The 21010-nt window shown below is 39.4% G+C and overlaps 1 protein-coding gene across 2 annotated transcripts in view; it reads left to right on the top strand.

Annotated features, from left to right (window-relative positions):
* The window catches only part of MCC (MCC regulator of WNT signaling pathway), a 222491-nt gene that overhangs the window by 158935 nt on the left and 42546 nt on the right, over positions 1-21010 (top strand). For both annotated transcript variants that reach the window (XM_059833295.1, XM_059833296.1), the window contains 4 exons: positions 1158-1300; positions 8672-8808; positions 12726-12889; positions 16932-17138. In XM_059833295.1, the coding sequence (XP_059689278.1) occupies positions 1158-1300; positions 8672-8808; positions 12726-12889; positions 16932-17138 (651 nt within the window). The remainder of the gene's footprint in view (positions 1-1157; positions 1301-8671; positions 8809-12725; positions 12890-16931; positions 17139-21010) is intronic.

The following is a 21010-nucleotide window of genomic DNA, read 5'->3' as shown; positions in this document are numbered from 1 at the left end:
GAAGCTCAATGTAAATTTCGTTTTCAAGCAGCCTTTTATGTAGATGATGTTCTCAAGCTGTGAATGTAAGTGGCCAAAAAATATGAGGGCAAACTATGAAAATTCTGGCATACCTGCTAGTTTAAGTACAATTTTTGTCTTTATGATACAAAGGGTTGAGGGAGTTGCCTCTGTATAGGGTGTTTACTTGATTTGAAAAAAAGTTCTGATGCAGCAATGTTGGAGGACCTCATACGTTACTACAAATTGTAGCCTTTAGAAATGCTACTAGGATCTTACATTGCACATCTTCAATTAATTAGTGTGGTTTTTATGCTGTCAGTTGGCTTGTTAATTTTCTTTTGACAGCATAGTACATGCCATTCTGTTGTTACAAGGAGGCTTGACTGTTTCCTGCAGGGCATCAGAAGCAAAAAGTTAGAAGTCTTGCTCTTTTCAGCCGCTACCAAGCATAACTTCAATCAGCATGCACTGTTGGATTGTAATTGCAGTAGATTGTAACAGTTTGCTGTAATTGAAGTAGAGCGTTTGCTGGTGTGAAGAGTAAGCCAGAGAGGCTGGATTTAAAATTCTATTGAAAAGAAAAAGGATGATTTCAGGATACATCTAAAAAACAAGCAAAACAAGCAGCCATGTAGTCTTTTAGTTGTTGAGATAATAAGCATTTGATTGTAGGGAATTAAAATAATAAAAAATATGCTATGTTATCTTTAAAGGCTAATAAACCAAATACTTATACTAGAGAAGAAGTCATAACCTCAAAGTGTGGTTACTTTTCTTTATAATAATGTTGTTTCTGCCTTAGGACTTGTTCTAATTCAGACCACGTTGGGAGGATCCTTGAAGATTCAGAGATGAGATATTTATAGCTATTTTGAGTTGCAAATGGTGTTTTTTGTTCAGGCAGGAAGGGCAACTTCTGCCCTTTAGAAAAAAATAATAATAAAAGTACACTGCATAGTCTTTCAGTTCCTAAAATCTTGTAATTACATACCTTTGTGTACCTTGACAATATTTTGTGTTTGTGCTTTTCTCTTGCTAAGGTGGTGTTGGTTTGATGAGTAAGAAAACCATTAATGGTATGCACTTTTACCTTCTATCTGATCTCTATGTAGTTATTCATAAGACCCTTTCTGTTCCTTGCTTCTCTGCTTTAGTGTGAACAATCCCACCTAATGAGAGAGCATGAAGATGTGCAGGAGCGAACAACACTACGCTACGAGGAACGAATCACAGAGCTGCACAGTATCATTGCTGAGTTAAATAAGAAAATTGATCGACTACAGGGAACAACAATAAGGTACAGCAACTTTCTGGAAATTCTGGGCCAATGCAAAATGGTGCAAACATGGTGTGAATTATACTCTAAATATAATTTGATAATGACTTTAAGGTAATTACGCTTGTTATGACTGGTACTGAGTAGCTGCGCATAATTAAGGTATGTATGCTGCAGAGTAACATCCCAAGGCTCAAAAATACTGCATTCACTCTGGCAAAATCACATTTTTCAAAGCCTAACGAGCACTGCAAAGAGCTTCACTGTGCCATCTAAATACTCCTTTACCGTAACATACATGCCAGGGTACCAGATAAGTGATAGTAATGGTGGATAAAGGAAGATGTAGGCACCCAGCCTGCCCCTCTGCTTTTAACTTTATTTTGTGGCATCCTATAGATCACCCAAGCCAAACCACTTGTGATGAGAAATATGGCTCAAATGGATTTCAGTAGGTTTTGCATCTACTTGTATTGGTATTTGTGACAAAACACAATAGTACAAATCACGTTGTTGCCTGTCCATGGAGCAGCAAAGCTTGGGATATTACACTAGGTCATTACTTGTTACTGTGTTAAAATAAACTTTACATTTGACTACAGGAAAACACTTTTCCTCACTTGCTTTTACCAGTTATTCTCAGCCTAGAGAAAGTTGGACTACAATGAGGAAGGACCTTCTTAAACTTTAGCTTGTGAGGATGGAACTAAAATACTAGAATCTATGGATTTTCTAGAGAACATCAAATTAGATTTGATACTTCCCTAGGTAATGTTGACATGGTGCTCTACCCGTGTAGCAAATGTTCAGTTTTCCGTGCCTGTTACCTGCAGGCTTTTCAATAACTGCTTAATTTGTTCTTCCCTGTAAATGTTTCTCCTAGCACAAGGCAATGTTGTTACAACTACTCACTTACCCTTTCATGAAAATATCTATATGCAGAAAGAAAAAGGTTTGGTGTACCATAAATAAGAGAAAGTATCATCTTGCATATATATCACTATAAAAGCAGAGATAGAATCACATTATGTTAATGTTATGTAATGCCAACTCTGAGATTACCATAACTAGAGATGATCATGGTGAGATTTTTCAGGTAAGTATTTTCTAAACTGGTAGTACTTCTCTGAAAAAATCCCTGTGACTCCCTTGTTCATTCATGCTTGACACCTCTGCAGACAAACTTCCCATTCATCTTGTTTCAAGTCACCTTTCTTTTCAGCATGATACTGGCTGACCATCCCTCCCTTCTGTCTGGTAAAGCTCTACCAATTGCAAAGACTGGTTGAAAAGCAAAATCTGAGAAGCATGAGAGCTGCATTGATTTTTTTATTTTTTTTCTTGAATGGTAGAGAAGCTCTATGACGTTTAAGAAAAATATTGCATAGAATCCATAAAAATTTTTTGTTTGGAGTCCGGGCAGCAAGCTAAATGCAAAGTGGTGTTCAATTACAGAATACTGGAATTGGGTGGATACTGTGGATGGTTAACCATTTCCATAAACAAGTGAGCTGTGGCATGCACAGGGAAGTGAGGCCTATGAACCGAGCTTGATGGGAAGTGCATGCTGCTTCTCATGAAAAGTGCAGTTTGCTGCCCCATTGGGAGATGCGGGCTTTTGGAGGCATCAGAACAACACTGCTGCAACAGGTCCCACACCACTGTCATGCCCCACCTGTTTGGTCTTACCACATGAGAGCTTGTTTTGCTCAGACAGCTAGGAGGCCTCTTCTGGTTTTATTTGTTCTGTTTTTATTAGTAAGAACACAAATGTTTATTAAGTTAGTGGATTTTTAATTTCCTTTAATGATCGGAATAGCTTGTTTTCTTTGGCAGGCCAATAATTTGGTGTCTGGGGAACAGAGGAGTAATATTCCTCCTAAAAATGGCAAGCAGAGGTAGAATTGGAGGGATTCCATAGGGTTTGTAAAGACAACTGAAAGAAGGAAAACTGATACTTCCTGCTGTGACTTTCTGTAAATCTGCTCTGGGATCTACTTGCGTCACTCTTGGGAAGCTGTTCCATCCCACAGAGCAAGGACGGTGTAATTGCTGTCCTTACGGGGACAGGTGTGACTCACAGCACTCCACCCTTGGCGGTGGGGACTGTGAGCCCAGGAGCTGTGACAAAACAGTCCTGAGAGAAAGGGTTCTGGGAGCCTAGCACGGCCCTGCTAGGGCTTCCGCATTTATACTTTCCTCTAAACCAGACCACAGGAGGGATTTTTAGTTTTGATTTGACTCTTGGGTACCCGCAAGTAATACTGAGCAGCGGCTTTACTTGCACTATCACAGAATTTAGGCTGTCTTTCTGGAAACAGTTTTCTTGAGTTTACATTAATTGCATAACAGATAAATGTTTTCCCAGTGCTGACAAATAGATTGTTCAGTATTTTCATGTATCATTTTTAGGCTGTAAAAATAAACTAACACGTAGCTTGTTGTACTGCTGCTTTATGACATTTCTTCCAAAATCCAAAAATACTCTGGAAACAATTAGAAGAAGCTTGAGTTTCATGGAGAGTATTTGACTATCCTCCTTCAGCTGTATTACATTTAAATTTATAGCTCTTTTTTTGAATGTGAGTAGTAGCCTCAGAAAGTAGGCAGAAAGAGTGTTTAAATCTGACTAAGGTATTGCAACAGTTTGAGAAGTGTTGGCAGGCTGTATAAGCTAGTTAATATTCTCCATTCCAAGAATTTTTCTCTGTTTTTTGATGGGGTGTTTTTTTTTCCCCTTGCGATGTTAGGGGTTTTACACACCTTGAAGTGTGATGGCTTTTGCTCATGTGGTTTAGTAATGCCAGCTCTAGAAGAGAGCTTTAGTCACATGTCTGTCAATACTCTTCTCAGGTGTATCTGATACGCTGATCTTAGTAATAGTAATCTTACAGGAGTATTTTTAGAAGTTTCCATGATTGTTCTAGGTTTGCTAGCCATTTCTTGGGTACAACAAGTTCCATGTGTGTGGCCACATGAAGTTAGCTGCTGCTCTTGTGCTATGCTCTGCCAGCATTCCCTAAGGAAAATGAGGTCACCATGGTTGTGGGAGCAAGCCAACATTCATCTGCAGTTGTCTCATCTCCCTGCTGCTGCTCTGGACAGCCCAGCTGATTTGGAAGCCCAAGCTCACCAAAAAAACCAAAAGCTGAAATACAGCTGTAACTGATTTGATATTAAGGCTAAAGAGAGAGTTGCCTATACTCATACTGTGCAAGCAGACGAGCCTCTTGCTTGCCTAGTTCTTCATGTGTAACAGTGCAGAATGTACCCACTACCAGCTCAAGAAGGTAGAAATTTGGGAGCAAAAAGACAGTAAAGAAGCAGTCCACTAACATGAGGATGCTTTTTTTATTTGAGCAGTCTGGACACATGAACCTTGGCTCTGTTTTTTCTTGGAAAATTAGAATTGTGTGACACTGTCTCATTGTTCTTGTCTACATTATTAGTGAGAGAGTGGGAGGAGGCGGCTAGTATTTTGCTTAAGTTCATTTTAAAACTTGAGTCACAGGGTTTCATCAAACCCTGCCAGACTGGTGGGCAGAAGAGCCTATGATGATTGTGCAGAGCACATTTTGTAAGCTTCTTTTAGAGTGAACAGCTTTCACTGAGTGGTGCTAACTTGGGGTTCCTGTTAGCATGTCGAATGGATGCCGGTGGCAGTGTTACCCCTACTTCTGCTGTTTCAATTTGTAGAAGACAGGTTTTTTGCATTACAAAGGTTCTCTGTCCTTTGACAAGATGTATGCCTATTCCCGTTTTTCTCTCCAAGTGTGTACAACTTAGAAGATAGCAAAGCCAATCAACTGGAACGTATTGTAAATACTTGGACATGAAGAGTACACCTGATAACTCTGAAGCACAGGAAGGATTTACAAATTAGAGTAGTGTACTAAAAGGGAATTATGTCTACGTTCAAGGTGAATATTGCTGACTTCAGAAGTTTTTAGTATTGCCTTAGTTTCATTCAAACTCAACTCTTTTTTTCCTTAATCATGTCTTTGGGTGTCAAAATCATCTGTGACTTGGTTGTGCAGAAACAACTGCAGCCTGTGACTGTCAAATTGAGGTTCAGCAAAACAAAAACAGAAGGGATCACATTGCTTTCAGTCTAAACCAGAGGCTGTTTGGGTACATCTGTGCAACTCTAAAAATCATAAGCAGCTTTAACAATACCAAACAGAAATGTACTCCGTTGAATATTGGTACCTGCTAAGGATTATTTGAAACAGTTGTCAAGAAGCTTGTAACCTGTAAAACCATTTTTTCAAACTTACCACTTTTAATCTGAAATATACTCAGAAAGTAGGTTGTGTTGGAGTTAATGAGGAAGAAGGAGAGTGAGTAGACTACAGCATCATGAGAGGTAAGACATGGCCCTTATAGTCATATTTACACAATGACCTAGAGGTCTGATTCTGGCTTCTAAATAATGTGGTAGGTGGAAGCTACTTCAATTCAAATGGCAGCGTGGGTTTAATAGTGTTGGCTTCAGCATACAATGCCCAGCCCTACCTGCCTTCAGTCATTAATTCCCATGTTGTCTCAAGTGTGTCGCTATTTGTCCACAAGTGAATGAGTTCAGAGGGACCTCAAATGTATATACACAGGGAGCAGTCAATCTCTGGGTTGCAGTGCACATAAACCTGTAGTATTTTCTATCTGAGGGTCCTAGAATGCTTTAAAAATACTTGTTCAAGTAAAATGATTGTTGAAAAACAGCTGGCACCTAAAGTGTGAAACTGTGCACTGTTTGTAGCTGTGAATAGAAAACGCACCTTGCCAGCATCCTGGCAGAACTCATCAGTGGTGTGAAAGGATGCTGAAAGTGCTCTTTTGCTTACTATTTGATCAAGTTTTTCCTCAGTGTCTGCGCAGCGGTTGTGATCCTTGGTTGCACCCGAACCTGAGGAAAGCAGTAAGTGCAGACGTACCTGTAAAACACACTTTTTTTGCTCCAGCATTGATCCCAGGCTGCTCTGTGTTTAGAACAGCTTGATCTGATCTTAATTGCCTCCAAGGCACCCTGACGGTTTCCAGCAACTGGGAACCATCGGGGCCCGTAAATACCTGCTTTCTCCAGCCAGGCCCTAGATGATGGCAGCAACAAGGAAATTGTAATGCCTCCACTTTCTGGGTGGTGTGGCAGGAGTTCAGTGTCTGGCCATCGTCAGCTGTTCAGAGCCTTGCATTTCCAATGCCAGTGAAGGACTCTTCTGTTTTGGGGAGAGTCTCAAACAGTATCTGCTGTTACTGCCAACGTCGGTGTTAAAGGCAGAATTTGTATTTGTGGTGCATCGCTTTCCTTGAATTCCCCGACTGACCTTGCTGTCGCTTTACCAGAAATGGATTTCTGATCCTTCTGGTCAGCTCTTAGAAGCATTAGTTCATTCAGAAACTGACTTCTGTCTTGAGCCATTGGAAGGGTGTGTGTCCTGCTGTGTGACATACCTTTCAACTACCCCAAGATACTAGGGTGCTTAAATTGAAAAAACAGCACTAGTGTTAGCTAGATGAAGCTGTGTTGGATTTTTAAGAAGAAAATCTATGCAACAAGAGCCAAATGAAGAGTGATAAGAAATTATTATTGTGTGTGGCATTGTTTTATCGTCAATACAGCCTCTTGTCCATTTGTAGAGGTAATTCAGGTTTTAAAAATGTAGGACTAATTGTTTCATGAATGAAAAAATTAATTACCTTCAGATTAAAAATATGCAACTGTTTGAGTGCTTGGTAATTGTTTTTGTCTAAAGCTAATTACTACTGGCTTGTGCTGTGGCTAATAATAAATGAGTTCATGGAACATTAACTCATGCTTATGTGTCTTCATTACACTGTTTTAATTCCCGCTATTCATTATTTAGTTCTCATGCTTTCTTAAACGTGTATTGCATGGTACCTTAAAGACCTTTCTTTGATCTAAATCTCCATTTTAACCATCTGACCTGCATTTTTGTTTAATAATAGTCACTAAGTGCTTCTCATAAAGTCAGACTTTCTTTGCACTGAAGCACATGTAAGGCGTAGAAGAGCATAATATTTTCTGTACAAATTCCATCTCAGTACCTTGGAAAACCCTGCTTAGCAAGCAAGCTGAAATTCCTTTTTTGAGTTGTCCTGGTTCATAAACTGTCACCTCTGCTACTTTGAGAGCAGACTTTACTTCTGTCATTGTTCCCTGTATGTATGGGCCATCTTCTCTGCTATTTTGCCTGGCAAATCCAGACACACCTCCAGGCTAAATCCTGCAGTATTTCTGCAAGAAACACTCATCACCATGTAGCATACACACAGCAGACTTAACTTTATAGGTGCTTCTCCCAGATGCAGATCCCCAGATAGCTCTTCGCTCTTACTTATTGTTTCCAAATGCGGACAGTTCCATTCTCACGCTTTTCTGCTGAATCTGCAGCAAAATTAATTTCTGCATTTGATTTAGTGTGTAACAAAATGATGGCTTATCAGAGGGGCTCTGCACCTGGATAAGCTGGTGTTTTTCTCATTTTTAAAATATATACTTTAATGTCAAAACAGTCACTATGGAAGTTAAAAATAAAAAAACCCACAATGTTCTGAGTCGAATCAGCAAGTGATTCAAAAGAAAAAATGTTTACAAATGTTCTCAGGCAAAGCTATTATTCATTTACTTATCTTCTTTCCCAGTGCTTTGAACACTTCGTGTGGAGACAGGAGGGAAAAGCCCTAATTTTTTAAGCTCATTAGCTTTAGCTAAAGTATTCTATGTCCTCAGTGATTTTAGTAAAACCAACTTGACAAATAAGTTAAAACGTAGGTAACTGAGGCTTTTTATTTTCCACTAACTCCAGCAGTTCAGTGCTATACTCACTTATCTGTTCCCTTCCTTTTGAGAAGAGAAAATGAAAAACCTACCTGTCCCCAAGAGCATTTTGATGCACATCTGCAGGTACGTGCACGTGCACACTCGCTTTGCACACCAGCTCATGGCATCCTCGCACTGAGAAAGAGACCACAATCAGTTATTGCTAATCCACTTTGGGATCAAAAGCCACTTGTGCTCATTAAGAATTGTCAGCTGGGGAGTTACTGCAGAGCAGTGTATGTCCTTCTTGCACACATCCTTGCTTGCACTGAGTTCCACCCGTTGTTTCCTCGTACAGTGGTCTGGAGTAATAATGAACTTGGGAATAAAGAAATGGGAACCAGGCACTGGCTGCTGCAAGTGAGTGTTACGGGCATAGCACAGTTGCTTTGCGGTAAAGGGTATGAACCCTTCTCTACTGGCTAGACAAAACACTTACACGTGTGTGAATTGTGTCCTGTGGCTCAGCTTACAGGTCTGAAATAAGTGTCCCAGAGAGAGAGATTTCTTCAGATGATTTTATTTCTTTCTGCCTTTGCTCTCTCTCCCAGGGAGGAAGATGAGTATTCAGAGCTGCGGTCAGAGCTCAGCCAAAGCCAGCATGAGGTTAATGAAGACTCACGCAGCATGGACCAGAATTCTGTTTCGGTGCCAGAGAATCAGTCCACCATGGTCACTGCAGACGTAGGTGAGTTATGCTTCATAGCAGATATGATGCCTTCTTGCAGCAGAAAGGCATCATAGCCTTTGAAATGCAAATCCAAACATTTTTGAGGAAATAAATGAATCTAGGCTGTGTTAATCACAACAAATGTTGAGCTTCTCCATGACTATGAACTTAGATGTGAAGTAACCTCTGTGCCTTGATGTACAATAGCTATGGAGTATAAAATGGAATGATTGTTCAGGAAAGCGCATGACTTTTGGGAAAGAAGAGGGGGACAAAAGCTATTCACATACTTTACATGTGTCTGTAAAGCAGTCTAACTCTAGAAAGGAATTGCAGACAGGGTAAAAGTTGGGGGAAAAAGCATGGGGAATGGAACTGTTTGTCCGGTTCTTTTACTAATTATAAAGGATGGCTGCACTTCTTGAAAATTGAGAGCCTTTTTAAAGTATGGAATAGGGATAGTTTACTGAAATGGATGTAGACAAGGATAAATCTGACACAAGCCATTCAAATACAGTGCAAGGAGGGAGTACTTCCAGACAGTCTGTAACTAATTTTTTCTGTTTAAGAACTAAGAGGGCAATCATCTTTCCTTCAGAATTTAATCTATTTTGTCATCCAAGCACAATTACTGATCATTTGAAGAACCTCCAAGTATGGAATAATTACTCCATAAAATTTGCAATATAAGCATGAGCAGATAGCAGGCCTTAATTATGATAACGTTTTAAGTGTTTGCGCACAATTGCTGAGCACCATAGCTGTAGAATAGCAGAAGTCTGATGTAATCCTCACTAGGACTGATTTCCAGAATTCTCTTCCGAATACCTTTTCTCTTAATTTATATTTAAAACCAAATAGTTGGTCTTCATTTTCTTGCCTAGGTAAACTAGTTGGGTGCCTGGGAGCTTCTGTGGGTGATGCTGTACACGAGCAGTGTTTTAGGAAATCATTGAAAGAGCAGTCTCAAGCCCTGTTGCAGAACTTGTGATCCTTAAATATTAAGCGATTAACTCTACATGAGGCTTTGATGGTTATAATGCAACATGCAATATTTGCTTCCATACATAAGAAACTGTATTAAAAGAGTTTCCACTCGTTTGAAGCAGTGCGCTTCATTATTGAGGATTTTTTGCTGTTTTTTCCAGTATGATACCTGTTAGAGGAATGGACCTGAGAGTAGGTTGACTTTTGGGCATAGTATTCATTGCCCTCAAGTGGAGTTTAGTAATGTAGAAGACATGTTGATACTGTAAGCAACCATATAAAAGAGATTTTCTGGATGATTTCTTAAATTGAAATGAATACACCAGCTCTGGAGCTGTATTTGTTTATAAATGCAAGACCTGCCACATCACATTTGTAGTTCAGTGTCTTTCATTTCTAGAAACATTGCTAGAACAATATTAATAATAATAATATAATTGCAAGGTGTCTGACGTACGGAATTCAAAGTATACTTAACGAAGTATTGTATAGAGTCAAGATATTTTAGTAGAGGTTTTTATATTCTTAAAAAATGAGTATTTTTACTTTGAAAAGTTAATGCTTATTATTAAGTTCCTACCTGAACAGATTCTAACATGAGGACTTTTTTTCCTTTAATTTTCTTTCTTTTTCTGTCCTTTCTTTTGACAAAATAAGTCAAACTAATTTACGTCTCAGCATTTATTTTGGGGTTAGGGATTTGATTTTGTTCTTCATGGGGTGGAGCTGAAGTAGGGTTTGTGTACATTAACAGCAAGTTACCCATTTAAGTTTCTGTTAACAGTGGGAAACATGGCAGTAAAATGAAATTAGCGATGGACAAAATAAGAATGCTAGCTCTAGGGATTCATGCATTTTTTCCATGTTTTCTTTCTATACATAGACTCAGTCCTTTTTGGGTTTTGTTTCTGTATTCCTGTGAAAATAAATCCTTTTGTGTACTCTGTGTGTGTGTGTAAATATACACATATATATACACAAATATGTATATATTTTTTTTATCCTTCTAGATACAGATGTACAAGGATAAAAAATCATGGCCTAATAACCATGTGCATGACCTTGCTGACTGCCCTAAAGGAATGAGCATCAGTGACTTACTAAAAGCATTAATACGTCATGATACGCTAATGCATGTGGATATGCTGCTCTATCGTTACAAGCAATAAAACACCAAGAGCTAAAACTATGAATGCTCTCCAGTATGTCTTGCAGAGCTTGTGATTGCGTTGTACTGGTTTTCTGTGAGAAATGGGATTCCCATTATTGTAAACCCTTATTTTCTGGGGGAAATGTTGTAGGAACAAAACTCAGCATCAAGGTCTTGTGAAGGTTGTTTATGTGGACAAAATGTCTGTTATAGAAGATGCTATGGAAACAAATAAATTCAAGCAAAGAAAACAGAGGTTTTCACAATTAAGTGTCCTGTATGGTATATGCTGCTCGTAAGTGAGTGCTATTATAAAGGAATTTTTGGTATTATTACAACAGATGGGTGGCTGCTAGTCAGGGACTAGTGAATATGACTTCAAGAGTAAAGTTTTGTATGTGTTGCCCATTCACATTTTCATACAATACTGTGATATCATTCTAAACTCTTCTTTTTCATCAGCAAATAGTTCATCTTCATGTGCATTAGGCTGCAGAGCGAGATTTGTGGTAGCGAGTTTACAGTTTTTTACTTTCTGGTCACCTCATCCCTTCATCCAACCTTCATCAGTCTTCTCTTGCACAGAGAGATTTCAAGGCAGTCTACAATAACCTGGTGTCTCATGTCTGTTAAATTTCAGACTCAGTTCAATGCCAGGGACTTCAGTCCCCTGTAAGAACCACAGCTTTGAGGCTACTAGGGAATGCTGACCATGGTGAAACACTTGCAGCAGTAGTATAGAAATAACACCGTCCAGCAAGAATGCCTGCCACTACTTTTAGTAAGGTATAGGAGCTGCTCCTGCACTGCTGTCTTACACTGCACCACTTGTGTGCTGTACAGTTGGTAGTTATTGCAAACTCTTAACTAGTAAGCCAGAAATACTAACTAGCACATCCAAGAGACAGCACAAGGGTGAATTCTACCACGTGTCTGCCTTAAGAACTGCACTGTCTGTTGCCAGACGCAAGCCTAAGAAAAACAAAAATGATTTATGAAGTGAGCTAGCAAGGTGCTGAGACCCACTTGTTTTCACAGAAATGGAGGATGCTGTGACAGCGCCCAAGGCGCTAGAAGAGCTTTGCCTAAAGACTGAAAAGGAAGTGATTCTCTGACACATTTTATAATTAAAATAACCTTGCTGTATATGGTGCTAATATGGTTGTAGTATGGAACGTAGCAAAGAACAAGGTGTGCAGTTATGATCCCTGAATATTCTGCAGTTGCATTTGAAGAAGAAATAACTATAAAAATGAAATATAGGCTTTAAGATAGTCGGTAGGGATCATTTCTGTAAACACCAGGATTTTTTAAATCAGGCAGTGCCTCAGTACAACCACAAAAATTCCTCTGAAAAATGTCAACTCATAATGTCAATGGATGCACCAGGCAGAAAAAATGTTGAATTTGCAGAGAAAAACCTTTGAGGGTGATAAAATGAGGATAATAGGCCCTGAATGGCAAAAAGAATAACAAGAAAGAAATGGCGTAGTATGTGAGCATGTAGTGTCTTAAAATGTTGTCCTTCAGAAAAGAGAGGTCTTTGAAGAAAGAATGAACACTTGAGGTAAGTAGGGGGAGCGTTATTTGTCATATGGGAGGTAACTCGTGATTTCAGTTGATGTGGTTATGGTATTTAAGCCTATCAGTTGGTGAGAAAAAAGTGGCAGATTGCAAGGACATTCCTTGAACGATATCAGTCCGAGCTGTTCTGCAACAGGCACTTCCTGGGTTAGAGTTTGTTTTTTCACTGAGTCACTAATTGTTGCGATACTTGTTTTGTTTTGCTTTCTTTCAGATAACTGTAGTGACTTGAATTCAGAGCTGCAAAGAGTGCTGACAGGTCTGGAAAATGTTGTCTGCGGGAGGAAGAAAAGCAGCTGCAGTTTGTCAGTAGCAGAAGTGGACAGACATATTGAACAACTCACTACTGCCAGTGAACATTGTGATTTAGCCATTAAGGTAACGGTAACATTAGGCTGCAAATGCAGCGTGTCTATTGCCTGAGACACCTGATCACGTTCTGTAGTAACAGCACTTTACTTCCAAAGGTGTCAAAGTATTTCACAGAAATCAACTCCCGTTCACAGTGTGTGTTGGGTAAGCAGTAGTACTGCTGTTTTACACTAAATTCTCCAAGGCACAGGAGGAGCTACTAATAGACTTTTGATCTCAAATCAGAAATGTATTTGTCTTACGCTCATTTCAGAGATAAGAGAAACGGGGACACTCAGCAGTTAATTTGCTTTTTGAAAGTTATCCAGTAAACAAGTTGCCACTTGCCCAGGGTCATACAGCTAGTCATTGACCAGTAACTGAAAACACAATATGTGATACTCGCTGAAATTTGAAGATAAAATGCCATAAACGATGCATAAGTTGTGACTTTGCTGTCTTAAAATATGAAGCTACTATTTAACACAAAACATGTGTGGTGTATTAACTCTAATGAGACAAGTCAGGCATAGGAACAAATAATTCAACTGATACTTGCATGTCTTGGTTTCATTGTGTGTGTAACAGGACAAGAAGAGGGATGGCTGATAGCACATGTAATGAAGGCATTGCAATTCAGAACCTGAAAGCAAAGGAACTGTAGAGTATCTTGCTATATACAGGGAAAGAGCTGAACAAGTTTTTTGTGTGAGATGGAAAGGCATCAGTGATTTATTTATGTAAAAACAAATATATTGACAGTTTGCTCTTGAAGTGGGGAGGTCTGTGACCGTTGTAGATGGCTTAGACAGCCCTTTGGCATACTACTCCGAAAGGTCCCTTCTGTCCCTGATGGTGCCTGAGGAATATAATGGCCTATAAAGAAATTAATGTTGAGTAGTATTTTGAAGAACGTGAGTATATTTGAGAGAGACACAGACAGACTCACTTCTGGGTCTCTTGGGAGCGGTCTTAAAGCAGTTTACTTGAGTGTATTGGAGGTTTAGGATCAATACTTTGAATGCTACCCAGTGCTATCTGGAGTTTTAGGGTTAAGCGTTCTCAGAAGTCAGTATTCACCAAGAGAGGGATTGTGGATCCTGGAAAACAGGTAGTCTGCATGAGGTCCGCAGAGGTCTCTGAAGTGAGATGAGATGAAAACTTCTGCAGGAGGTGGATTAAACAGAATGTCAAAATAGCTGCCATAGGCTTAATTCTCAAGCTTTTTATTTTAACCCCATTATTTACTGTTAATTCAGATTAACTACAATTGAACTTCTATAATGATAAGTAACTGTCAGCAGCTTCTCCCTAGTCCAAAATGCAGGCCTTTTATTTTCATGTGATCTCTACATGCATATAGCCATTTTTGGGGAAAGCTTTTCTGCACTGCCTGGGCTGTAGAGCCTGGGATTGTTTGTGTTTGACAAGTGATAGCATGCAAAGGTTATTAACCTTTCAGGAAGCTAGGAATTTCTCTGACATGCTCTGATTAGGTGCTAGGGAAGTGTGTCACCAATGTGTTTAATATATCAAAACCTACACATAGAGCCCCTCTCCACAATTCAACCCACGGCTGCAGGTCCTTTCTCCTTCCCTGCTTCCTCAGACAGAGAACTGAGAGATTTTTAAAACAGGTGGAATCGTGAATGGAAACCTGAAAAATTCTGACTGTCTTTTGGTTTGATAGTTGGCTTTTTTCTTCACCGGTGGACTAATGCATTTAAATGTTTTGAATCCTTCTGCTTTGATGGTTAAATTTCACTGCGTTTCTTTTAATGCTGCTGCTGGTAAATTTTTTTTTTTTTTTTTGCTTCTTTTATACATATCACGTGACCCTAGCTAGCTCAATTTTGTTTCTGTTCCACAAAGAATGAAAAGACCTTGAAATGAGATTTATCAGATTGTCTGATAAACTGAACAGTTATAAAACTATCCTTTGTTTAAGAAAATTTCCACAGAGTAGGCTGGTTAATGCTTCGTATATTTTGAAGAATCAATAACTCTCCGTAACAGATACCTACCACTAAAACTCTACCGATTAAAAAAAGATGTAAATATTTCCAAACATGAACCATTTAGAACACTAGAACAGCTGCACTGTGTCAGACCAAAAGTCCGTGTCTAGTGGCAGATGCCAATGGAAAGACTGCATCAAAAAGGACGTGCATAGTATATCCTCCTTCTCCTTCCTTCAAAGATGCCTACAGCAAGGTGGGTTTAGGAATTTCTTGAGCCAGTGATGATATCTTTAATAGTCATGGGTGGAATTTTCTTCCATGTTTGTATCTAATGTGTTTTTTAACCTGCCTAAATTTTTGGCCTCCATAAATTATGGTAGGAATAAATTCTACTATTGAGTTACACCTTGTGAAAAAGTGCTGCTTTTTGCTTCTTTTAAACCTGATACTTGCTGATTTCATCTGATATCATGTCTGTAACACGACACCTCTTGTAAGGAAACTAAGGTAGAGAGTACTGATGGCAGTGTCGGAGGCAAGACTGGAATTGCCATGAACGACATCCTGCCCTGTGCTCGGAACATTACATCGTAATTCAATCCTATAATCTGTGAAATTATACCTGAATTTATCTGCTGTGCAGCAGCATGCTGGATAAAACTGCTCTGTAAGACTGCTTTGAGGAAAAGTAAACAACCCAGTAGTTCACGTAAATGTATCCATGTACAGTATTTATGTTTTATTTACCATGGAGGATGGTGGCATGTTGGTCGTCAAACAGAAAATTGTGGTAATAGTTTAGTCAGCAAAAGGATATTGATCATGTCAAAATGAAGCAGCATAGAAGCAAGCAGAAAGGTCCTTCAGCTTTGTCAAGGACTACAGGGCAGCCCTTAGTACAACTGTCAGACCCACGCTGATGCTGTCACTGCCTGAACTTTGTACTTTTGTGGGCAGATGGTAGCAATGGGGTCTGGAGAAACAGCAGCAGCCTCGCTGTCTGAAGATGCCTCTGTGGTGTTGAGCCAGTGCTGCTGCTTCCTCATGACAGTCCTTCCTCTTTCCGTGTTGCTCCAGGCTTATCACCCCCAGTAGTGTTCTGAGGAGAAGAGGCTTGGAAAAAGGAGGGGTTGGAAAAATAACCACACTAGGAGCATGGGGCATAAGGAGGAAGGAGGCGGCAGCAGAACTTGGCACTGGAGGGTTGAGAAAACAGCAGGGGAAGTATATGAAAGAGGAGAGGATTTTTGGTAAAGAAGGAAGAGGAGAAGACAGCAACAAAGAAGCACTGTTTAAAATAAAGCTGGCATCAAGAGAGAATGCTCCTGCCATTACAGAGCTTTCCTTCACGTTGTAAGATTAACTGTGCTATGCTTATTCAGAACTTGAACTCATCCTCATGTTGTGTTGAAATAACTTACCTTGTCATAGTTTGAGACCTGTAGGTCCAAGTGAAACTAACGTAAGGGAGAGCTGCCGCTTCTTTCATCTTACAGAGATGTTGCAAGGCATTGCTCTTTTAGAAAATTCATTTAAGCTTGCTACCAAATATGTAAGCAGAATTGTAGTGTAGATACTCTGTCAATGGAGTTTTATATTTGTGACTCTAAACATATTGCAGTTTTATGGAAGAGAGACATGAACTAGGATTTAAAATGATAAACTGAACCTGATTGCAGAAGTCTTGTCCCTGCTTCTTCCATAGAGGCATCTTGAACGAGTTGTTAAAAATAGGTTTTTTTCCTTTTGTACGATGACAAGGAGTCATCAATTTGTTTTAAAGTGTTCTGAGATTAAACTACTGGGATTGCTGTCACTCACAAGTGACATATGTTTTATTTGCATATAAAACATCCGTCTGCTTTGTTTGGTGCATTGGTCAGTATGAAATATTTTAATAAAATGCTCAAACTGTCAAAGAAAATAAGCAATAATTTTGTTTGATATTACTTATCAAACAGAAGAAGCAAACTAATGGTGGTGTGGGGCTGGGTGTGTACATGTAAGTATATATAGTTGCCTATTACACACTTCTGGCCTGTGTACCATTGGTCTTGTTCAATCATCTTTCTCTGCTTCTTTCTGGTTTTTGATGACTGTTTTTGCAGACCGTAGAAGAGATTGAAGGTGTACTGGGACGTGACCTTTATCCAAATCTATCTGAAGAGAGATCTCGATGGGAAAAGGAGCTAGCTGGCTTGCGGGAAGAGAATGAGAGCCTCACGGCCATGCTGTGTAGCAAAGAGGAGGAGCTGAACAGGACCAAGGCCACCATGAACGCGATTCGTGAAGAAAGGGACAGACTGCGTAGAAGGGTAAGGCTGCTGCATAGGTGATGGCTTCTTGTTCCTCCTAGCCTGTATAATTTTGTCACCAAAACAAGCTTCTCTTGAATCTCTCTTCCTGTACTGGCTGTAGGGCTTTTTGTTTTTAAAGCAGAGCTATACAAATTACAGAACTATGACAAAACTGAACATAATTGAAAAAGAGCGTGTGATGAACAGCCAAGGTGTACAACAACCTGATGTCAGAAATCATGTATCAACAGAAAACCTGATACTCATCTCCAAGGAAGCATATGTAACTTGTCTATAGAGAAAGCAGATGTTCATTTAGTGAATTTTCCTGTGAGGCTCTTTTTTTCCTGTAAACAACAAATATTTCTTCGGTTTTGATGGAAATTCAATTTGTGATTAGGAGAAAGAAAAAGAGCAGGACTCCTGTCAGTGGGTAATAATTCTCAGAACTGAACAATGAGTAGTCCCAGCCACGTCCTGCTTCCTTGTCTACATTTTATGATGCTGCAAGGTCAGATAAAGGCCTTGTGCTTTGTGTGGAGTCCAAAGTACAAAAGCCTAGAAATTTGTTCACAAAAAAGGTGAAAGATCCAAGAGAACGTGACCTCAATCTCTGTTACTTTTAAAATTTGTTAACTTTGTCCCTGTAAAATCCGCAGAGTTTTGGCTAGATATGAAATAATTTCGTGTTTAAAACAGGCAGTTTCAAGTTTGTGTTCAGTTTGAGTGACAGTTGAGACCACTGCATCTTGGTAAAATTATTGGAAGTGTTGCTCTTTGCCTGCTGGCAGCAGATCAACCTTTTATGTAAATACTGTGATACTAAAACAACATTGTTCTGTAGTGAATATATCATTTTAGCATGAAGCTGCCTTGTGTGAGACTTCCAGTCTTCAGATATTTAGCCACAAATTACCTTTGCAAAACTCTCTAGCCTCTCTTAACACTAAAAAAATGTATGTGTGATGAGGGAAGAATAGTGATGTGCTATCATACAAAACAAAACCACTTCCAACTTTTCCTTTGTAAAATTTAGTTTTATTATATACCGTAAGTGTAAGTCATTTTCAGTCCTGAAGTTTTTGGGCTGACTTTGTAGTGGCACTTCTTTTTAAACAGAGGCAGTACTATCCCTTGAGCTACAGAAGTAGCATTTATGGACCTGGTGAATTATTGCAGGATTGGGGTGGGGGGGACAGGGGTGGCGGGGCAAGCAGGCAGAGAGTAGAAGCATGTGCTTGTGAAATTTGCTTACACAAATGCGGATATTGACACTACAGATGATACAGATCAATATTGGGATATCAAACAAGAAAAAAATAGATGGCCTTGAGGATGGAATTAATCAAAAAAGATTTAAATTTTGAGAGGTATGGAATGCAAGTTAAGGTGGTTAAAAGATTGGTAGGAAGAACTTATGCTGACAGACAGGAGCTCCTCAGTTAAAAAACAGAAAAGGGAAAAGTATTGGTGTTTGTATTCTCAGGGATTAACATGGCTGAGCCGTTGATGCATGGTAGCAAATTCAATCCTACGATGTACCAGATAAGTTATTTCCAGTAGAGATTGAAAAGACTGTAGAGAGCGGTGAGATCTGATCTGGAACGTTTTACGTAGTGCTTATCTCTTACACTTGAAAAGGTTCCACTTAAATTGGCAAAAAAAATGTAGAAGATGGTCAGAGAAACAAGCAGCTTACTTGGAGAAGTAACTTAGAGATTGTCCTGTTCAACTTGGTAAAGCGAAATCTGAGTTTGATTTCACTTTACAAATGCTAGAGAAAGCAAGTAAGAATGGGAGCTCGTGCCTGCTGAAACTTAGGGACAAAACTGGAGCAAGAACAGATTAATATAAACAACTCATGGCCATATTAGGCCAGAAGTTAGACTATGAGGTGTCTAACAGACAAGAGGATTGTGGTTCTGAAGAAACAGTAAGGAGTAAGGCTACTGACTAGTTTGAAAATGGAGCTTTAAAATGCTGAAGTTATGTTTGTATAACGAAATGTATGAGTATGCAGGGATACCTATTAAAACCAGGATCGTTACCTTAGGATTGTATCTAAGGAAAAGCAAAAAAGCATGCTTTTAATTGGCCCAGTTAATAGAGCTGCATTCATTCTAGAGCTAGCCTTAGTATCTTTGCACGGAATTGTTACTGTTTTGTCTGGCTGCCAGCAGTAGCAGAGGGTTGGAATAGACGATGAGGAGAGCGCTGTTTAGTTCTGCATACATGGATACTGCCTGACTTGGTCAGTCTATATTGGAATCCCCAGCGAACCAAGCATTTGAGGAGCCACACAAGTACTGGCTATGTTATTTAATATTTCACAATTTCCTTAGTATAGGCAGGGCCTAGGACCTGTGTTATCCTGAAAGGATACCGTGTTAACCATGCTGATCTAGTACTTACTGGCCTGTCTGTTGGAACTGTTAGCAGGGATGCTGCATGTGTTACTGATGTCTCTCTGTTACGGAAGCATCTCTGGTGGAAAAGGAATTGAGGTCATCAACTTGTTTCATGAAAGCAGCTAGAGCAATTGTCAGATGGTAGCAGCAGTGGGACGTTACTGACCCGAATTGTGTTCAGACCACTGACCCTGGAGAGGATAAGTCTTGAATTGCTCTGTAGAGACTGTGAGCTGTCTTTCATGTACAGCAAGCCAGTTTAAATATTCATTCTTTAATTAAGGAAATTCTTCTTGGACAGATTAGGTAGTTGTCTTGCCCAGTAGATGAGGGGTTAATGCTGGATTGGCACAGAGCGTAACAAAGTCAAGCAGCCTCTGTATTCAGGCACAGCTGGCAGGGTGATTTTTTTCAGTTGTTTTGATTTAGTTTGCTCCTATAGAGGACTTTATTGAAATAAGGTTTTTACTGTCATCCTGAACTTGCAGAACAACTGGTTTATTGCCCCCATCACAGAAGTTTGTTCATGGCATGTGACCCTGTCCACAACACGATGTAATTGTTGCACTGGAAACTGTATTTGCATTTTTAATGTAACTTTGTGTCCATAGTTGCAACAAAATAAATGTTTTCTTTGACCTATTAAATATTTTCTGTATGCCACCTGAACTCAGAGTCACTTCAGATGATTTCCCTGGAGAGTGGGAAAGGACATCCAACTAAAATTTAGTTATTGTTCTTCTTAAATTAAATTGGGTGAAGCGAATAAGCTTGAAGTTGACCAGATCAATAGGTCTGTTACTTTAGACCCATGTCTGTAATCAGGCAGAGTGCTTTCAATACATTTTTCTCAGGCTTGTTGGAGATTTAATTTAATTAGGTATTTACTGTGCTCAGTTAACAGATTGAGCCGCTTTCTAGAACAGTAGCTAAGAAACAACACGTGTACGGAGTTTGTTTCTCATGGGTCATTAGTAAATGAGGTAATCGCTAATTTCTGTAGGGTGCCTGCAATGTAGCAGCTAATTTTATGACTCAGAGGTTTATTTTACCTATGTATGATATTGCTGTATTAAAAATAAAATCTATTTAAGTCTGGGCCTGTCAATGCCCTAGAAACTGCTTACACATAGCTGACCATAATCCTGAATCTAGTAATACAGGTAAGATGCTGGGGAACTTCTGTACCAGTTCATGGGATTAATATTACTATTACATGAGAATAAGGTTGTAATCAGGTCAGCACTATTTACAACTGCTGTGTGTAGTAACAGGCTTAAATAGTAGTGGAAAAAGCAGTATTTGTGTTCTTACACAAAATCTCTTGTATCCACCAGGGGAGTCAGATGAGCGGCACTGATACAGCATATAAACTCCATCATGGCTGCAAAGTAAAAGTTGTGGGTTTTTTAATTACTGCCCATGAAAGTTGCCAGATGAGTAGTGCCTCAGCACAGTCCCGAGCAGCCCATTGGCATAAGA

Source organism: Gavia stellata, chromosome Z (genome assembly GCF_030936135.1).
Source record: "Gavia stellata isolate bGavSte3 chromosome Z, bGavSte3.hap2, whole genome shotgun sequence".
Lineage (NCBI taxonomy): Eukaryota > Metazoa > Chordata > Aves > Gaviiformes > Gaviidae > Gavia > Gavia stellata.
Note: the sequence above shows the minus strand (reverse complement) of the source record. Positions and strands in the feature narration are given on the sequence as shown.